A 15,770-nucleotide genomic window follows, 5' to 3' on the forward strand; every position below is an offset into this window, starting at 1 on the left:
GTCACAATGTAAATACATATTTCAAGAAAAAATAATAATGGCCAACATTTATTATTGAGATATTTTAAATTAATTTTCAGAAAGAAGAGAAAACTTATTCAGTAAATAACCTTCCTCCTGATAGACCAGGAAGTCTGTTCTCTGTGTGTTCTCTAATTAAACAGGCAACCAGGTAAGTTTTTCACATTCACCTGACTGAAGTGTTGTGTCTGAGAACCCTGATACATTTTCTAGTGGTTAGGGTAAGAGTAAGAAATGGTAGGTACAGTGGAAATATGTGTCTTTGGTAAAGTCTGTCAGCTTTTCTGGTCTCTTCATCCACAAAATAAGGTAATCACATCATTGTAAGAGTACTTCTGGCTTTGAAATTTAAAGTTAAATGTGGAGAAGCATCCATATATAGCAAGCATGCACAGTTAGGAAGTAAGTGCCTTTTCTCTGGGTGAGTGCATCCTTATGGTGTCTTGGAATCAAGTTAAGGATTTGATGATACATTTAAAATTTTCATATACTTTATTATCCTCAGAGTAATAAAGATTCTGAGAGTATACAGAAAATGAAGTGCAGTTCAGTTCTTTGGTTCATATGTTTTTTTTTTAATTCTAATTAATCTGTGGCAGTCAGAAGCATGAAAGTGTATTCCTGAATTAAATTATTAATTTTTGCAAACTTATGTCTAAGCAACTTCCAAAGTAGATTTGAAGGAACAGAATTGGTAATTTGATTTTTTATGGATAGTTGATTCACCTGCCCAGCACTCTTAGACTACACTAAACCTTTCAGGTGCTGTGAAACCATCACCTCCTAGAAAGGAGCACCTGAAAATTGTCTCCATTTGGAGTCATTTCATTACTAAAAATGAGAGGAGTAACCTATGTAAGATTAACACAAAGGGAAGCAATCACCTTCTAGGGGATTAAAGACTTCTGGAAGAAAGGAGTTCCAAATGTATTTTAGTGGAAATGAATTACTTGCCTAACATGTTGTATAGCAGTAAGAATGCATTGCTAGAATTGGAAAATGTGGTTATTTGCAAATGTTTAAGCAATATTTTTCATGTTCACAGAATTCTTCAGCACTGTGTGAAGACAAGGCTTTCTTTAAGCCATAACTATCGTATATGCTGCTGGAAAATGGTATCTTAAAATTATTATTATTTATTTATTTATTATTTTTGAGAGACAGAGAGTGTACATACGCAAATGCACACAGGGGAGGGGCAGAGAGAGAGGAGACAGAAGGTCCAAAGCGGGATCTGCACTATAGCAGAAAGCCCTATGCAGGGCTCGAACTCACAAACCGCGAGATCACGACCTGAGCTGAAGTCGGACATTTACCTGACTGAGCCACCCAGGTGCTCCAAAATTATTTTTATTTATTTGTTTGTTTGTTTGTTTATTTATTTTTGAGAGAGAGAGCACTCATGTGAGTGGGAGAGAGGCATAGGGAGAGGGAGACAGAATCTCAGATAGGTTCTACACCCACCGCAGGATCCCAGCGCCAGGCTAAGTCTCATGTCCTTGAGACCATGACCTGAGCTGCAATCAAGAGTCAGATGCTCAACCAGCTGAGCTACTCAGGAATCCGCCCCCCTTTTTCTTTTTAATTTTTTTTAATGTTTATTTATTTTTGAGAGACAGATCGTGACTGGTAGAGGGGCAGGGAGAGAGAGAGGGAGACACAATTTGAAGCAGGCTCCAGGCTCTGAGCTGTCAGCACAGAGCCCAATGTGGGGCTTGAACTCACAAACTGCAAGATCATGACCTGAGCTGAAGACGGATACTTAACTGACTGAGCCACCCAAGCATCCCTATTAAAATTATTTTAAAAGCAAGATTTTTAAAATAGTTTTATTGTTTACATACATACCTCTAAGTTCAAGTTACTTTCATTGAAGTCATGTGAGAAATTCTTTGTAACATTAATATTGGTTTATTCAGAAAAATATCCACTTACTAGATAAACACTGCAAAATCTGGCTCTTATGTTATACTTTGCCTATAATTTGTTTTGTTTCTTTTTTCTCAGTGGAGGGGGAAAGGCAGGGAAATTGAGAAGATTTGAAGTATGTCAAAATGTGGTTATTATAAACTATGATAGTACAGTATTCTACTCTATTTCTATAACTGTAAAAGTAATTTCTTTAATGTGGACTTCAAGGAAGTGATTCTCAAACTTTGAATTCTGAATCTGTACTAATTTAATTATAAACCTATATGTTGCTGTACTTCCTAAGTTTTGTCTGTGTTCTAAAATTCAGAACATGGACTTTTCAAAGACTAGAACTTAATCTGCTTGTAATAGACTAATTTGGCTATCCACTTCTGGAAAAGTTAAGACATATATAAGGATTCTACAATACTCAACTTCTGAATAAAGTTGCCTCAGAGTTTATTAATCATTTAAGTCTTATCAATGGATAACTCTCTTTCCTGCTGTTTTTATTTACTTGGTTTTAGGTACCTGGGATAAATGATAGCAATATACTGCCTTTACTTTTGAGAGAATCGCTCATACCCAGCGTGGGAAGATTTCTTGCATACTCTGATGACAAAGTACATGCTCTCTTTTTAAATGGCATTACTCTAACCCTAAATTGGAATTTCAGCTCTTTTACTGAAAAGAGACAGGTGATTATATTTCATACTGAAATCTACTTTTTTATCGTTTCTATCAGTGGAAATAGAACAAAGAAAATCAAGTACCACACTATCTCAATTTTATTTTTTGAGATGTAAAATCTGTCAAGACGCTTTAGTGATCTCATTGGATTTCCTAGCAAAAATCAGAAAGGTGTGACAAATAATCATTTTTATAAAGGCAACTGATTATATAGAGAAGGACCAGAGTGGTGGTTAAACAATACCCATAATCCATGTAAAATATAATCTTTAAATTAGTCAAAATAAAGTTTTAATGATTCATCTACATATTTTTTAAATTGATAATGTAAAAGAGGCTTTTGTTATGAGTTTTGTCTCAGTTTTAGAACGATAAAACTTGTTTTTCCCTCTTTTCTGCTTAAGGTAAATCAAGGTCTCAACTTAGGTTGGTGTAAGTTAACTTTTCCTGATGGGCAAGATCAGTTAATTCATATTGGACACCCTGGACCATATGAAAGGTACTGAAAAGCAGTTTTAAAACTATTTTTATGATGGTAAACAGTTTTCTGACAGAGGGGAAGCATATAAACCTATTTAAATGTTATATTTTTAGTTTTTTCAGGTAGATATTGTGCATGTATCATTTCAGCAGATTTCAGAGTTTACAGAAGTATTGGCATCTTGCATAACTAAATAAATCATATCATTTTTAATCATTTCCATTTGTATTCAAGTGGTTTTTCAAAATGAGTATTTTCGATACACTTGTCTTGCTGTGGAAGTTGGACTGTGGTCAGCTGTGTTAACCGATTAATTAATCCCCTAACCTTTTGAAATAAGGTTTGCACAAATAACTAAAGTTATGTATATTTCTGTGACGTGGAATAAAATTAATTCAGTGATGCTTTTTCTTAAGATGGAGAAGATTCTTAAAATCCATTTTTATGAACATGCTTTTTCTCTTTTGGTTTTATGTAATTTGTTGTAATCAGTCTACTTGTGATGTTCTTGGCATGTTAGTGATTTTATTTGAGAATGTTCATGAAAGAATTGCTTTTTTACCTCATGAATTTATTTTCCTGTTGGGATTTATTGCATTTTGGTGTAAATGCTCCAACATTCATTGCTAGTTTGAATAATTTGCCTCAAAAATACAGAGCATCTGGGTGGCTCAGTCAGGTAAGGGGCTGACTCTTGATCTTAGTTCAGGTCATGCCTGATCTCACAGTTTGTGAGATTGAGCCCTGCATTGGGCTGTGCACTGATGGCATGGAGCCTGCTTGGGGTCCTTTCTCTCCCTGTCTCTCTCTGCCCTTTCCCCACTCATATTCTTTCTCTCTCTCTCTCTCTCACAACATACATACATACATACATACATACATACATACATAAGAAAAAATGCAGTGTCTTTGACAAACATTACTATTTGTTTCAGGCCATCGCTTGAGATCATTTGTTTTATTGAACTTGATACTTGTTTTGTATATTGAATGAATTATATATAATTATACATTTGTGTATATGTGTGGGAATTAATGGCTCTGTTCTGGTTTAAATTTTAGAAAGCAAATGCTCACTTAGTCTTAATGTATAAAGACATTTTCATTATAAAACATAATGAAATTTATTTCACTTTGGAGAATTTAGACATTTGAATTTGATTTTGAATGAAATCCAAGTATCACTTTGTTCTGATTCTTAAAGCCTGTCTTTATTGGGGCACCTGGGTGGCTCAGGCTGTTAAGCATCCGGCTCTTGATTTCAGCTCAGGTCATGATCTCATGGTTGGTGAGATCGAGCCCTGTGTTGGGCTCTGTGCTGACAGTGCAAAGCCTGCTTGGGATTATTTCTCTTTCTCTCTCTCTCTGCCCTGTCCCTGCTCATGTTCTCTCTCTCTCTCTCTCTCTCTCTCTCAAAAATAAATTTTAAAAAAGAACTTATAGAAATATCTTTACTAATCATGAATATGAGTAAATCATTTTATTCTTGATGAATAATGAAAAAAACTTAACTTTTCCATTTGCTTTGAAAAAGACTCAAAAAATTTACCAGTAAATGCCTCACTTTGGAATTTTTTTCTTTATCATTTTTCCCCAAATTGTCTTAATGATTTTTCCTTTTAAAAAATGTTTTTAAAAATACTATACAACTTCATTTTTCAAATATTTATTTTAATGTTTTCAATCTAGATATGTGACAGCAGTCATATCATGGTGCAGAAGCCTGACCCAGACTAATCAGAGAGAGATGCCCACACATTCTTCATCTTCTATTCTTGAAGAAAATTGGTATTTATATTTCTTTTAAACTTTATCTGTGTAAAAGAGTCACAAAAATTAAAAATATCAAATGGTAAGCTCTGAGACTCTTTTCTGATAGCTTAAGCTTGAAAATAATTTATCTTTAATCAGATATCCAATTTATTACATTACATCGTATTTTATTTTATCTGAAGTTCAGAAAACTGCATTGAAAACTTCTTACCAAAATGGGCGATTCTTTTTAGATGATAAATTCATCCCGAAAACTTTATGGAAAAATTTAAAGGAGAATTTTTAAAATTTTAGTAATATTAAAAGAAGTAAAATGTTGACTAACTTTCAGAAAAAATTGATTTTGAAATCATTTTTATCATATTAATTACCTCCCCCAAATCAACTGGCAAATCAACAAATAAAGTATTTTAGTCCATCCTACGTGCCCTTCAGTGTGCAAGGGGACTAGAACTGGGCTTCAAAGGAATATTTAGGGAAATGAATAAGATATTTTAGGGAGGGAGCAAGGGTAGAGGTAAAAAGTATATTTTGTCCTGTGGAGACAGTGAAAAAATGTTTTTATGGAGCAGATGCTATCTGTTAGGGTGTATTGTGGGTTTTGAAGAATAAGAATAGATCTTGTGATCAATAGAAAAGCTCACACTTGATGGAATTACAAGTTCCTAGGTGGAAAAAATGACAGGAAGAAAGGCCCTTAGGAAGGTTAGTATCACTGAGAGCATACTCTGAATATACAGGTATCCCCTACTTTTTGGAAATTTGCACTATGCCACTTCACTTACATGAAAGACCTACATCGGCATGTCCCCATTTTTCTACAGCCATACCACCCTGGATGTGCCTGATCTTGTCTGACCTCAAAAGCTAAGCAGTGTTGGGCCTGGTTAGTACTTGGGAGTATGTTCCTGTCTTTGCTAACCAAAAAAAATTCGAGAAGTATTTTCGCTTTCAAGGAAAAAGGCAAAAAGTGAAAATAGCATTCTGCATTTGTTTAGCAGCGAGCTCTTACACGGAGGCAGCTTGCACCCCCAGCAGGGAGCATGGTAGCTCTGAGCTGCTTACCTGAGAACTACACTCAGCATCTCAGCTTCAGTCTGCCATAGCTTTGAACTGTGTCTGTGAGCCTTTGTGCTTTATCCCAGTTTATTTTGTGCATCCATTAGCAAGATGGATCCTTAGGTGTCAGAAAAAGTGTTAAGAGAGGTTATGTTTTGGGTGTGGGAATGATCAAAACATTTTCCATAAAAATGAATGGCAATTGTTTTTTCACTTTGTGCCATTTAAGTTTATGAAAGTTTTCATAGAACACTCTACCATTGGATAGTGGAAGAAACCTGTATTGGAAAAGAGGGATACCAGGAACAATTTAGGAAGCTTTAAAGTGGTTTGTAAGTGTCTTAGCATAGCATGGTGAAAAAATACAAACATTAAGCCTAATTCTCAACACCTTTTCCTAAGTGACTTAGAGAAAGAGGTCGAAATCAAATCAGTAGATGTTATTTGAATATGTTAGGTATCCTAAGGGTTCAGCTTTCCAGATCCTCCATTCTTCAGCTACAGTCTGTTTGGGAGCAGAAAAATTGCCCGAGTAGCTAACAAAAAACATAGTTGGGATGAAAAGGAAATTATGTATGACGATAAAATTGGTCACTTCATTGCTCAGCCGACAAAGTTTGTAAGATGCTAGCCTTTTTACATGAAGACTTTGAAGAGGATAACTGTAAAGACAACTAAAAAGTGAGGGCATGAGAGAAGTGCGTATTGGTGAGAGCAGCCACGGGTGGAAGCAAAAAGGAGCAGCAGAAAGACAAAGGAGTTGAGGAAGAGTAGGGAGAGGAGACGCAGTCCAGTCGCAGTTGCTTACAGTAGCTCCATTTCCCTTGCAAAGCCTAACACATCTCCACTCTGATTTGTTTTCTTGTCAGGGAAGGGTTGAAGGAAGAGAAATGACTGCACAATCGATAGCTACCTAAATTGTATTTCAGTATTTTTTTTCCAGCTCACCTTCTATTATTTTTTTACTGATTCAACTTCTTAATAGGGATGCTAGTCAAAAATAGTACAGAAGAGAGTTCATAAGAAGTTGGGTCATCATATGAGCAACAGTACTAAAGGTAGTTTGTATTGTTGCTTACAGCCAGAAAAATGTCGTATGTGGAAAAAAAAGATGTTTTTCAGTGATGAATAATCAGCAGGCCTTGGAATAAGTCATATGGAAGTCTTTACCACAGATGCTTAAAATGTTGAAAGATCTCTTTCATCCTTCAATGAAAGAGTACAAATTGACAAGGAGGTGAATACATTCCACTGTAGTAAGGCCAGTAAAGCAGACAAGTTCCATGAACTGTGAAGACTTTTCTAGTGACTTGAATAGAGAGATGCTTTAGATATTAAAGTCTTCATTAATTTTACAGTGAGCTAGTTAAGTGACACTATTGTCTAGTTGTGTGCCACTGCTCACATTTCATTCTAGCTTAATGAGGAAAAAGAGAAAGGATACACACGTCAGAGATTCTGCCCTCTACCCATTACCATTTGTCCCAGTGTCTGTTTCTGTGGAACATGGTAAGAGTTAATGTTCATAATGTTAACCCTTCTATTCAAGGAGAAGAGAATATGTAATATACTGTGTTTAAGAAAACAATGAAATGAGTAAGTAGTCTATTCCAGAAGAAACTTAATAGAAAATACTTATATTTTGACACCTAATTCAACTGTAAAAACTTGGCCCCCCAAAACCATCTGTTTCTGAAGGGTTCCATATAAATGAGGCCTTACTTATATGTGCAAAGTACAGAAGAAAAAGAAAAAAATCCTTTCTCCTGAAAAAGACAATCTAGGTATGAAAATCAGAAGGTTAAAGAGTTCAAGAGATTACAATGAGTATATGATTAGTTAACAGTGCTATAGAAATTCAAGGAAGGAGAGAACACTTCTTTCAGAGAAGTGATAGGATTTTAGTAGGTTTTTAACTTTGACTAAACTTGGAGGAGGAAAGAAGAGGGTATACCAGGTGAGTATTAAAAAAGTTGTAGCAGGCGGGATCTGTGGGTAGATAGGTGGACAGAGGAGTGGGGCCTGGAACTCCAGCAGGATATGGCAGAGGGAGAGAAGAGTAGGAAGTCTCCAACAGAAAGCCCCGATTTTACATGTGATATCTAGATTTTCATTCCAGTTTCTGTTTGTCTTTTCTTGTTTAGATATCAATCTTTAAAAAAAATTTTTTTTTAATGTTTTTTTTGAGAGAGAGAGCAAGCGAGCATGGGGGAAGGGGCAGAGAGAGAGCGAGACGCAAAATTGAGGCAGGCTCCAGGCTCTGAGCTGTCAGCATGGAGCCCGATGTGGGGGCTTGAACTCATGAATTATGAGATCATGACCTAGCCTAACCGACTGAGCCACCCAGGCACCCCTCGATTACCAATCTTTTAAATTCTTGCATTTCAGTAAGAAGCTACCTTTTTATGGATGTTACACAGTTTATTGACCTAATATTTGCAAATTATCTGTTTGGGCAGATAAAAGTATGTAATAGTGCAGTTTCATATGAGAATTTTTTTCTTTTTATTTCCTTCTTTTTTTTTTTTTTAACTTTATAATGTCTCTCAAGTTATGGCCATGTACCTGTGCCACTGAATTTCCAGAGTGTAGCATTTTTTTTTTATTGTACTTCAAATAGAAAAAATAGTTATATAAAAAAACTTCAAATAAATAGAAAAAATAGTTATATAAAAAAAAAGTTGGGGCGCCTGGGTGGCTCAGTTGGTTAAGCATTCGACCATGATCTCTTATTTCACAAGTTCGAGCCCCGTGTCGGGTTCTGTGCTGACAGCTCAGAGCTGGAGCCTGCTTCAGACTCTATGTCTCCCTCTCTCTCTGCCCCTCCCCCGCTCGTACTCTGTGTCTCTCTCTCAAAAATAAATAAAACATCAAAAAAAAAATTTGTTTTTAAGTTGTGGCAGGAATGCCAGTTACCTTCAAACATCAATACCTGATTCAAAAGTCCTTGAGGTGAGGACTTCTATTCACTTACATTATTCATTAAAAGCACTCAATAGCAGGGAGCCTGGGTGGCTCAGTCAATTGAGTGTACGACTTGGGCTCAGGTCATGATCTCATGGTTCGTGAGTTCATGCCCTGCATCAGGCTTTGTGCTGATGGCTTGGAGCCTGGAGCCTGCTTCGGATTCTGTGTCTTCCTCTCTCTCTGCCCCTCCCCCACTCATGCTCTGTCTCTCTCTCTCTCTCTCTCAAAAATAAATAAACATTCAAAAAAATTTTTTTAATTTAAAAGTACTCAATAGCTATCAGTTGAATCAAGTTGATTTGTTACTAAATAAAGCCAACATAGAGAGAATTCATATGCTCTACTGGCTGAACCAGACAGGCACCCAAATAAAGAGAATTCTTAACTTCTGGGCACTTCTTTCTAAAATTCAAAACTTTATGAAAAAAAAAATCAAGTATGCTTACTTGAAATATTGTGGATATAAAAGAATCAGATAACTATCATTAACTTTTTTTTTCTTTTTGCACAGGTCTGTGGCCTCTGAACTTGAAAAGATAAAGAAGTTTAACTGTATCCTTTAAACAGAATGTACTGTCCTGTATAATTACTCCCTTTAGGTTCTAGGCTTAATTCATGATTCTGTACTTTATATTAATCCATACTTATATATTCTAGAGCTTTACTGAATAACATTTAAGATGATAATTTAAGATATATCTTGTCTAGGGGCACCAGGGTGGCTCAGTTGGTTAAGCATTAAACTATTTTCAGCTCAGGTTATGATCTCACAGTTTCATGAGTTCAAGCCCCACGTCGGGCTGTGTGCTGACCCTGCAGAGCCTGTTTGAGATTCTCTCTCTCTCTCTCTCTATCTCTCTCTCTCTCTTTCTCTTTCTCTCTGCCCCTCCCCTGCTCACCCTCTGTCTCTCAAAATAAATAAATAAACTTAAAAAACAAAGATATATCTTGTCTATAGAAGGTATATCATGTCAACATTATACTTTTGAGTGAGTTTAAATAGGGCAGGGGACAGTGAACTAGGGTTAAGGTCTCCTATGGAGACTTTTTCACTTATATAATTCTATTCTAAATTATAACAGACCTATGTCTGACTTTTCCTTTCTTTTTTCTTAGGATATTTATTATTAAAAATTCTTTTATTTTTAATTTCTGCTTTATTGAGGTATAACTGACAAAATTGTAAGAGATTTAAGGTGTACGTTGTAGTGACTTGACACACACATATTGTGAAAGGATTACCCTGTCTTGTTAATAATGAACACCCATGTCACCTCACATATCTATATCTATATGCCCTATATCTATTCCTTCCTCTCCCCACCCTTTTTTTGGTAAGAACCTCTGAGTTCCATTCTTCTAGCAAACCTCAACCATACAACACAAGGTTATCTACTATAGTCACCATGTTATACATTAGATCCTCAGACCTTATACAATTTAGAGCTGGAAATTTGTCTTCTTTTACCAATCTCTATTTTATCCACCCCCACCCCCTGGAAACCATTTTTACTGTTTCTATCAGTTTGACTTTTTAAAAAAATTCCACATATAAATGACATTGCAGTATTTGTGTTTCTGTCTGGCTTATTTCATTTAGCATAATACCCTCAGAATCCTTCTGTGTTTTAAATGGCAGGATTTCCTTATTTCTCAGGCTGAGTAGTATTCCATTGTATACATATACCATCTCTCTTTTTTTTTTTAATTTTTTATTTTATATTAGAGAAAGGAGAGAGAGAGACACGTGAACAGGGAAGGGGCAGAGAGACGGAGACAAAATCTGAAGCAGACTCCAAGCTCTGAGCTGTCAGCACAGAGCCCAATGCGGGGCTTGAACTCCCAAGTAGTGAGATCATGACCTGAGCTGAAGTCGGACGCTTAACCGACTGAGCCACCCAGGTGCCCCTATACCATATCTTCTTTATCCGTTCATTTGTTACTGGACACTTGGTTTGTTTCCATATCTTGGCTATTGTGAATAATGCTGCAATGAACATGGGAATGCAGATATCTCTTTGAGATCCTGATGTCATTTCCTTTGGATATATCTGCAGAATTTGAATTGCTGAATGGTATGATAGTTCTTTTTTTAATTTTTTGAGGAGCTTCCATACTGTTTTCCATAGTGTCTACACCAATTTACATTGACACCAAGGTACACAAGGGTTCTCTTTTCTCCACATCCTTACCAGCACTTGTTAACTATTGTCTTTTTGATGATAGCCATTCAAATACATATGAGGTGAGACCTCATTGTGGTTTTGATTTGCATTTCCCTGATGATTTGTGATGTTGAGCACTTTTCCATATACCTATTGACCATTTGTATGTCTTTGAAAAAGTATCTATTCAGTTTCTCTGCCCATTTTTTTATGTTTTTTTTTTGTTTGTTTGTTTGTTTTTTGCTATTTAGTTGTATGAGCTCTTTATGTATTTTGGATATTAACCTCTTATCAAATATATGATTTGCAAATACATTCTCTGATTTCATAGATTGTCTTTTCATTTTATTGATGGTGCCCTTTGCTGTGCAGAAGCTTTTAAGTTTGATGTACTTCCATTTGTTTATTTTTGCTTTTGTTGCCTTTGCTTTGTTATCAAATCCAAAAAAATCACTGCCAAGACTGATGTCAAGGACCTTACCCCGTGGTTTCTTCTAGGGGTTTTATGGTTTCAGGTCTTACATTCAAGTTTTCAGCCCATTTTGAGTTGATATTTGTGTAGGGTGTAAGATAAGGGTCCAGTTTTTCCAGCACCATTTATTGAAGAGACCATCTTTTCCCCCATTGTATATTCTTGGCTCGTTGGTTGTAAATTAATTGACCGTGTATTACGTGGGTTTATTTCTGGGCTCTCTATTCTGTTCCATTGATCTATGTGTCTATCCTTATTCCCATGCTATACTGTTTTGATTACTTTAACTTTGTAATATAGTTTGAGATCAGGAAGCATTATTGCCTCCAGCTTTGTTCTTAAGATTCGGCTCTTTGGGTTCTTTTGTGGTTCTGTGCAAATTTTAGGATTGTTTATTATGTTTCTTTGAAAAATGCTATTGGAATTTGATAGAGATTGAATTGTATTTGTACATTGTTTTGGGTGGCATGGACATTTTAACAATATTAATTCTTCCAATTTAGGAGTACAAAATAGCTTTCCATTTATTTGTGTCTTCTTCAGTTTCCATCATGAATGTCTTAGTATATAGATCTTTCACTTTCTTGCTTAAATATATTCCTAGGCATTTTATTCTTTTTGATATAATTATAAATGGGATTGTTTTAATTTCTGATAGTTTGTTATTAGTGTATTTAATTGATTTTTTTGTATATTGATTTTACATCATGAAACTTTACTGAATTTATTGGTTCTAACAGTTTTTGGTGGAGTCTTTAGGATCTTCTATATATAATGTCATATCATCTGCAAATAGAAACAGTTTTACTTTTTCTGACTTGAATTCCTTTTCTTTTTTGCCTAATTGCTCTGGCTAGGACATTATGTTGAATAACACTGGCGAGAGTGGGCATCCTTGTCTTATTCCTGATCTTAGAGGAAAAGCTTTCAGTTTTTCACCATTGAGTATGATGTTAGCTGTGGGGTAGTCATATGTGACCTTTATTATCATGAGGTACATTCCTTCTATACCCAGTTTGTTGACAGTTTTTCTACATCTATTGAGATAATCAGGTAATTTTTATCCTTCATTTTGTTAATGTGGTGTATCACATTGACTGATTTTCATATGTTGAAACATCCATGCATTTCTGGAATAAATCTCAGTTGATTATGGTATATGATCATTTTAAGGTATTGTTGATTCCATTTGCTAATCTTTTGAGGATTTTTTTGCATTTATATTCATCAGGGATATTGGCCTGTAATTTTTTTTAACATTTTTTTTCATTTATTTATTTATTTATTCAAAAGCAATCTCTTCACCCGATATGCGGCTTGAATCTGTGACCCTGAGATGAAGAGTCATATACTCTTCTGACTGAGCCAGCCAGGCACCCCGATAATTTTTTCTGACCAGTGTTCTTGTCTGGTTTTGGTTGTCAGGGTAATGCTGGACATACTCCCTCCATTTCTATTTTTTGGAAGAGTTTGAGAAGGATTGGTATTAATTCTTTTTCAGTGCTTGGAGGAATTCACCAGTGAAACCATCTGGCCCTGGGCTCTTATTTATTTGGAGGTTCTGGATTACTGATTCAACCTCTTTATTAGTGATTGATCTATTCAGATTCTCTCTTTCATGATTCAGTCTTGGTAGGTTGTATGTTTCTAGGAATTTATCTGTTTCTTCTAGGTTGTCCAATTTGTTGACATATAACTGGGCTCATTTTCTTAAGAAACTTTTTGTTCTGTAAGTTCCCACCTCATTCATTTAAATTTATCTAATGATTTTTCTGTAATCCTATTCAAATAATAAAGTAGCTCTGCAACAGAGGACAGGTTTCTTTTCATTCTAGATCTTTTTTAAATTAAAAAATACAATGCATAGATTATTTATATTCCTGTCACTCTTTTGTTCTTTTAGTCCCATATCACTTCTTCACTTAAAGGAATGTTGAGATTTTAATTCTTTCATCTCCTATCACCAAATTTCCATCCAAATACACACACATACCTACTCTTTCCTTTCTTCTTCTCTTCTACTGTAACTAGTTTCTTTATCAATAAGGGGTAGACTTGATAAGTTCTAAAGTACCAAATCTATTATGAATCCAAGAGACCTTCCTAACAGAGAAATAATATTTTAATGTGAAGACCAGGCTTTCTGAAATTAAAAGTACTTATATAATGAAAATTTTGGGGAAAAGCTCCTTAACTAAGCAACTTAGTGTTACTGGAGAATAGTGGTATCCTAAACCAGATTTCCAACAAAGAAAATGAACAGTCATCTGATCATTATGAACCAAAACCTTCAGAAACCTTGCTGGAAGAAGTTAATGAAAAGAGAGTATCAGTGGCATTGAAAAAAACCTCTGAAATCCTTCAGGATATTGACTATCTTCTATTAAATTCTAAAAAGTGAATCACAAACCTTAAGGATGTTGTTTCAAGTGACTAGTATTACTAGTAAGCCAAGAAATTACATATATTACTTCTGTGCAATGATTATATGAAAAAATGACAGTTAACTTTGGGGGTTACCTAACTTGTAAACTTTAAGATATGTATTTATAATGTACCTTATTAATAAAGAACTATTTTAGAATTTTGAACAATTATTTCATATTTATGAAAAAAATTTATAAAATCATAGTTGTTACTGTTTTATCTTGCAGAGAATTTACTATTAATCCTCAAAGTTTTTTTTTTTTTCCTTTTTAAATATGCAGAATTTTGTGCATTTGGTCATTTGCTATTTGGTGTCTCCAAATATTTTTCAACAGAACTGCCCAAAGAGAATTAGATCTTTAAATCATACAGGCAATATTGCTTCAAGCTAAGAATTGAGCACTTCATCAGAGACCAATTTTATCTGAATTGGCTTATTAATTTCTTTTGAACATCTGAAAAAAACTGATGCTATACAAGTGTGTGCAACTAAAATGACCTCATCAAAAGTGCTGTTTATTAGAACCTTGCCAATTGGGAAATAACAAAACCACACACTAAAGAGACTTCAAGATTTGACAAATATAGCAAAAATATTCTGATTAACTTCTGATTTCTAGAAAAGACCAGCTTCTTGACATGGAAGAAAGAACATAGGAAACAAGGAGAAAAAGGAAATGAAGCAGAGCATAGATTAGGAGTGATAATGTCAGTGACTTGAATGGGCACAATGTTCTCTTGATAGCTTCTCTCTGGGCTCCTTGCCACCTTTAAATCTCAGCACCAATTATTACTTCTTCAGAAGGGCCTCCCCCATTAGTCTCTATTACATCATCCTAGTTACAACTTTTGTTTCTTTGTAGTCTAGATCCTTCGCTAGAACTTGAGCTCCATAAAGTCATTCTATAGCCTGTTACTAAGCATGGTGTTCAGCACACAGAGAATTCAGTATGTATTGTAGAAATGAATCAGTGCCTTCGGGCTGTAGGCTGACTGCACAGAAAAGAACTAACCCTTTCTCTTTGTTTTGGTTGCAGGAAGCCTTCCATGTTGTTCTTCTATAGCCTTAGAAAGCCTGGAGTAGAAGATGTACAATACTGCCATAAGGGCAATGTGAAATTGTTACAATTGAGACAAATTGTCCTTATCATGACTAAAAGCACCCCATATTGTGGTTAATGTGTTCTTTTTGATTAGCTTTTAAACTATGTGAGTTAAATTGTGTATCGTTTTCCTCAGTTGAATCTTTTCCACTGGCTAAGGACCAAGAGTGTGGCAAGCAATGAAAAGTTCTATCACCGAGAAACTGAGTCACACTTCAGGGTTTTGTGAGAGGCCTAGGAGTTTGCTTGATATTGAAGATCTCACTTTCTACTACAGAATTCTCTTTCAACTCTATGATTAATATAATCCCACTACTACCCTTGCTTTCCATCTGACACTTGTTCTGAGAAACTGTAGGTAGGAAGAAAGCAATGCCCCTCTTTGAGCCTATTCTTTTGGGCCAGTGCTTCCTAGAGCCAGTGCCAAGCTAGACATCTCCTCGGTGCTCACTCAGGCAAAAGACAGGCTGGGACCTGACCACAGTCCCATTAAAAAGCTGCATCTTGTGAGTTTGGTTAATTAGGGTCAAGCTACATTTTACGCAGTTTTTTCAACTCCTGTGCGTTTAGCAGTCACGATTAAGCCAGGCCTGCCACTGCTGCTACAATAAAGTGTAGCACCCACCGTCCGCCCACAAAGTGGCGAAGTATAATTATCAAGAATTCCCCAAGGGGGCGTTGGAGCGCTATGGAGGAGCGGC

The 15,770-nt window shown here is 35.5% G+C and overlaps 1 protein-coding gene across 4 annotated transcripts in view; it reads left to right on the plus strand.

Annotated features, from left to right (window-relative positions):
• CA1H5orf34 (chromosome A1 C5orf34 homolog) overlaps window positions 1-15,140 on the plus strand; it is a 36,650-nt gene extending 21,510 nt beyond the window's left edge. For 3 of the 4 annotated variants that reach the window (XM_015063316.3, XM_015063314.3, XM_015063315.3), the window contains exons 7-13: window positions 81-172; window positions 1,067-1,136; window positions 2,460-2,630; window positions 3,027-3,121; window positions 4,793-4,891; window positions 9,414-9,454; window positions 13,747-14,803. In XM_015063316.3, coding sequence (XP_014918802.1) covers window positions 81-172; window positions 1,067-1,136; window positions 2,460-2,630; window positions 3,027-3,121; window positions 4,793-4,891; window positions 9,414-9,454; window positions 13,747-13,940 — 762 coding nt within the window. In that variant the 3' untranslated portion in view covers window positions 13,941-14,803. Of the gene's footprint in view, window positions 1-80; window positions 173-1,066; window positions 1,137-2,459; window positions 2,631-3,026; window positions 3,122-4,792; window positions 4,892-9,413; window positions 9,455-13,746; window positions 14,804-15,003 lie in introns of those variants that run through there. The other variant, XM_053200866.1, reaches the window with a different exon arrangement.
• Window positions 15,141-15,770: the final 630 nt, after the last annotated feature.

The sequence above is a fragment of the Acinonyx jubatus genome, chromosome A1 (genome assembly GCF_027475565.1).
Source record: "Acinonyx jubatus isolate Ajub_Pintada_27869175 chromosome A1, VMU_Ajub_asm_v1.0, whole genome shotgun sequence".
Classification (NCBI taxonomy): domain Eukaryota; kingdom Metazoa; phylum Chordata; class Mammalia; order Carnivora; family Felidae; genus Acinonyx; species Acinonyx jubatus.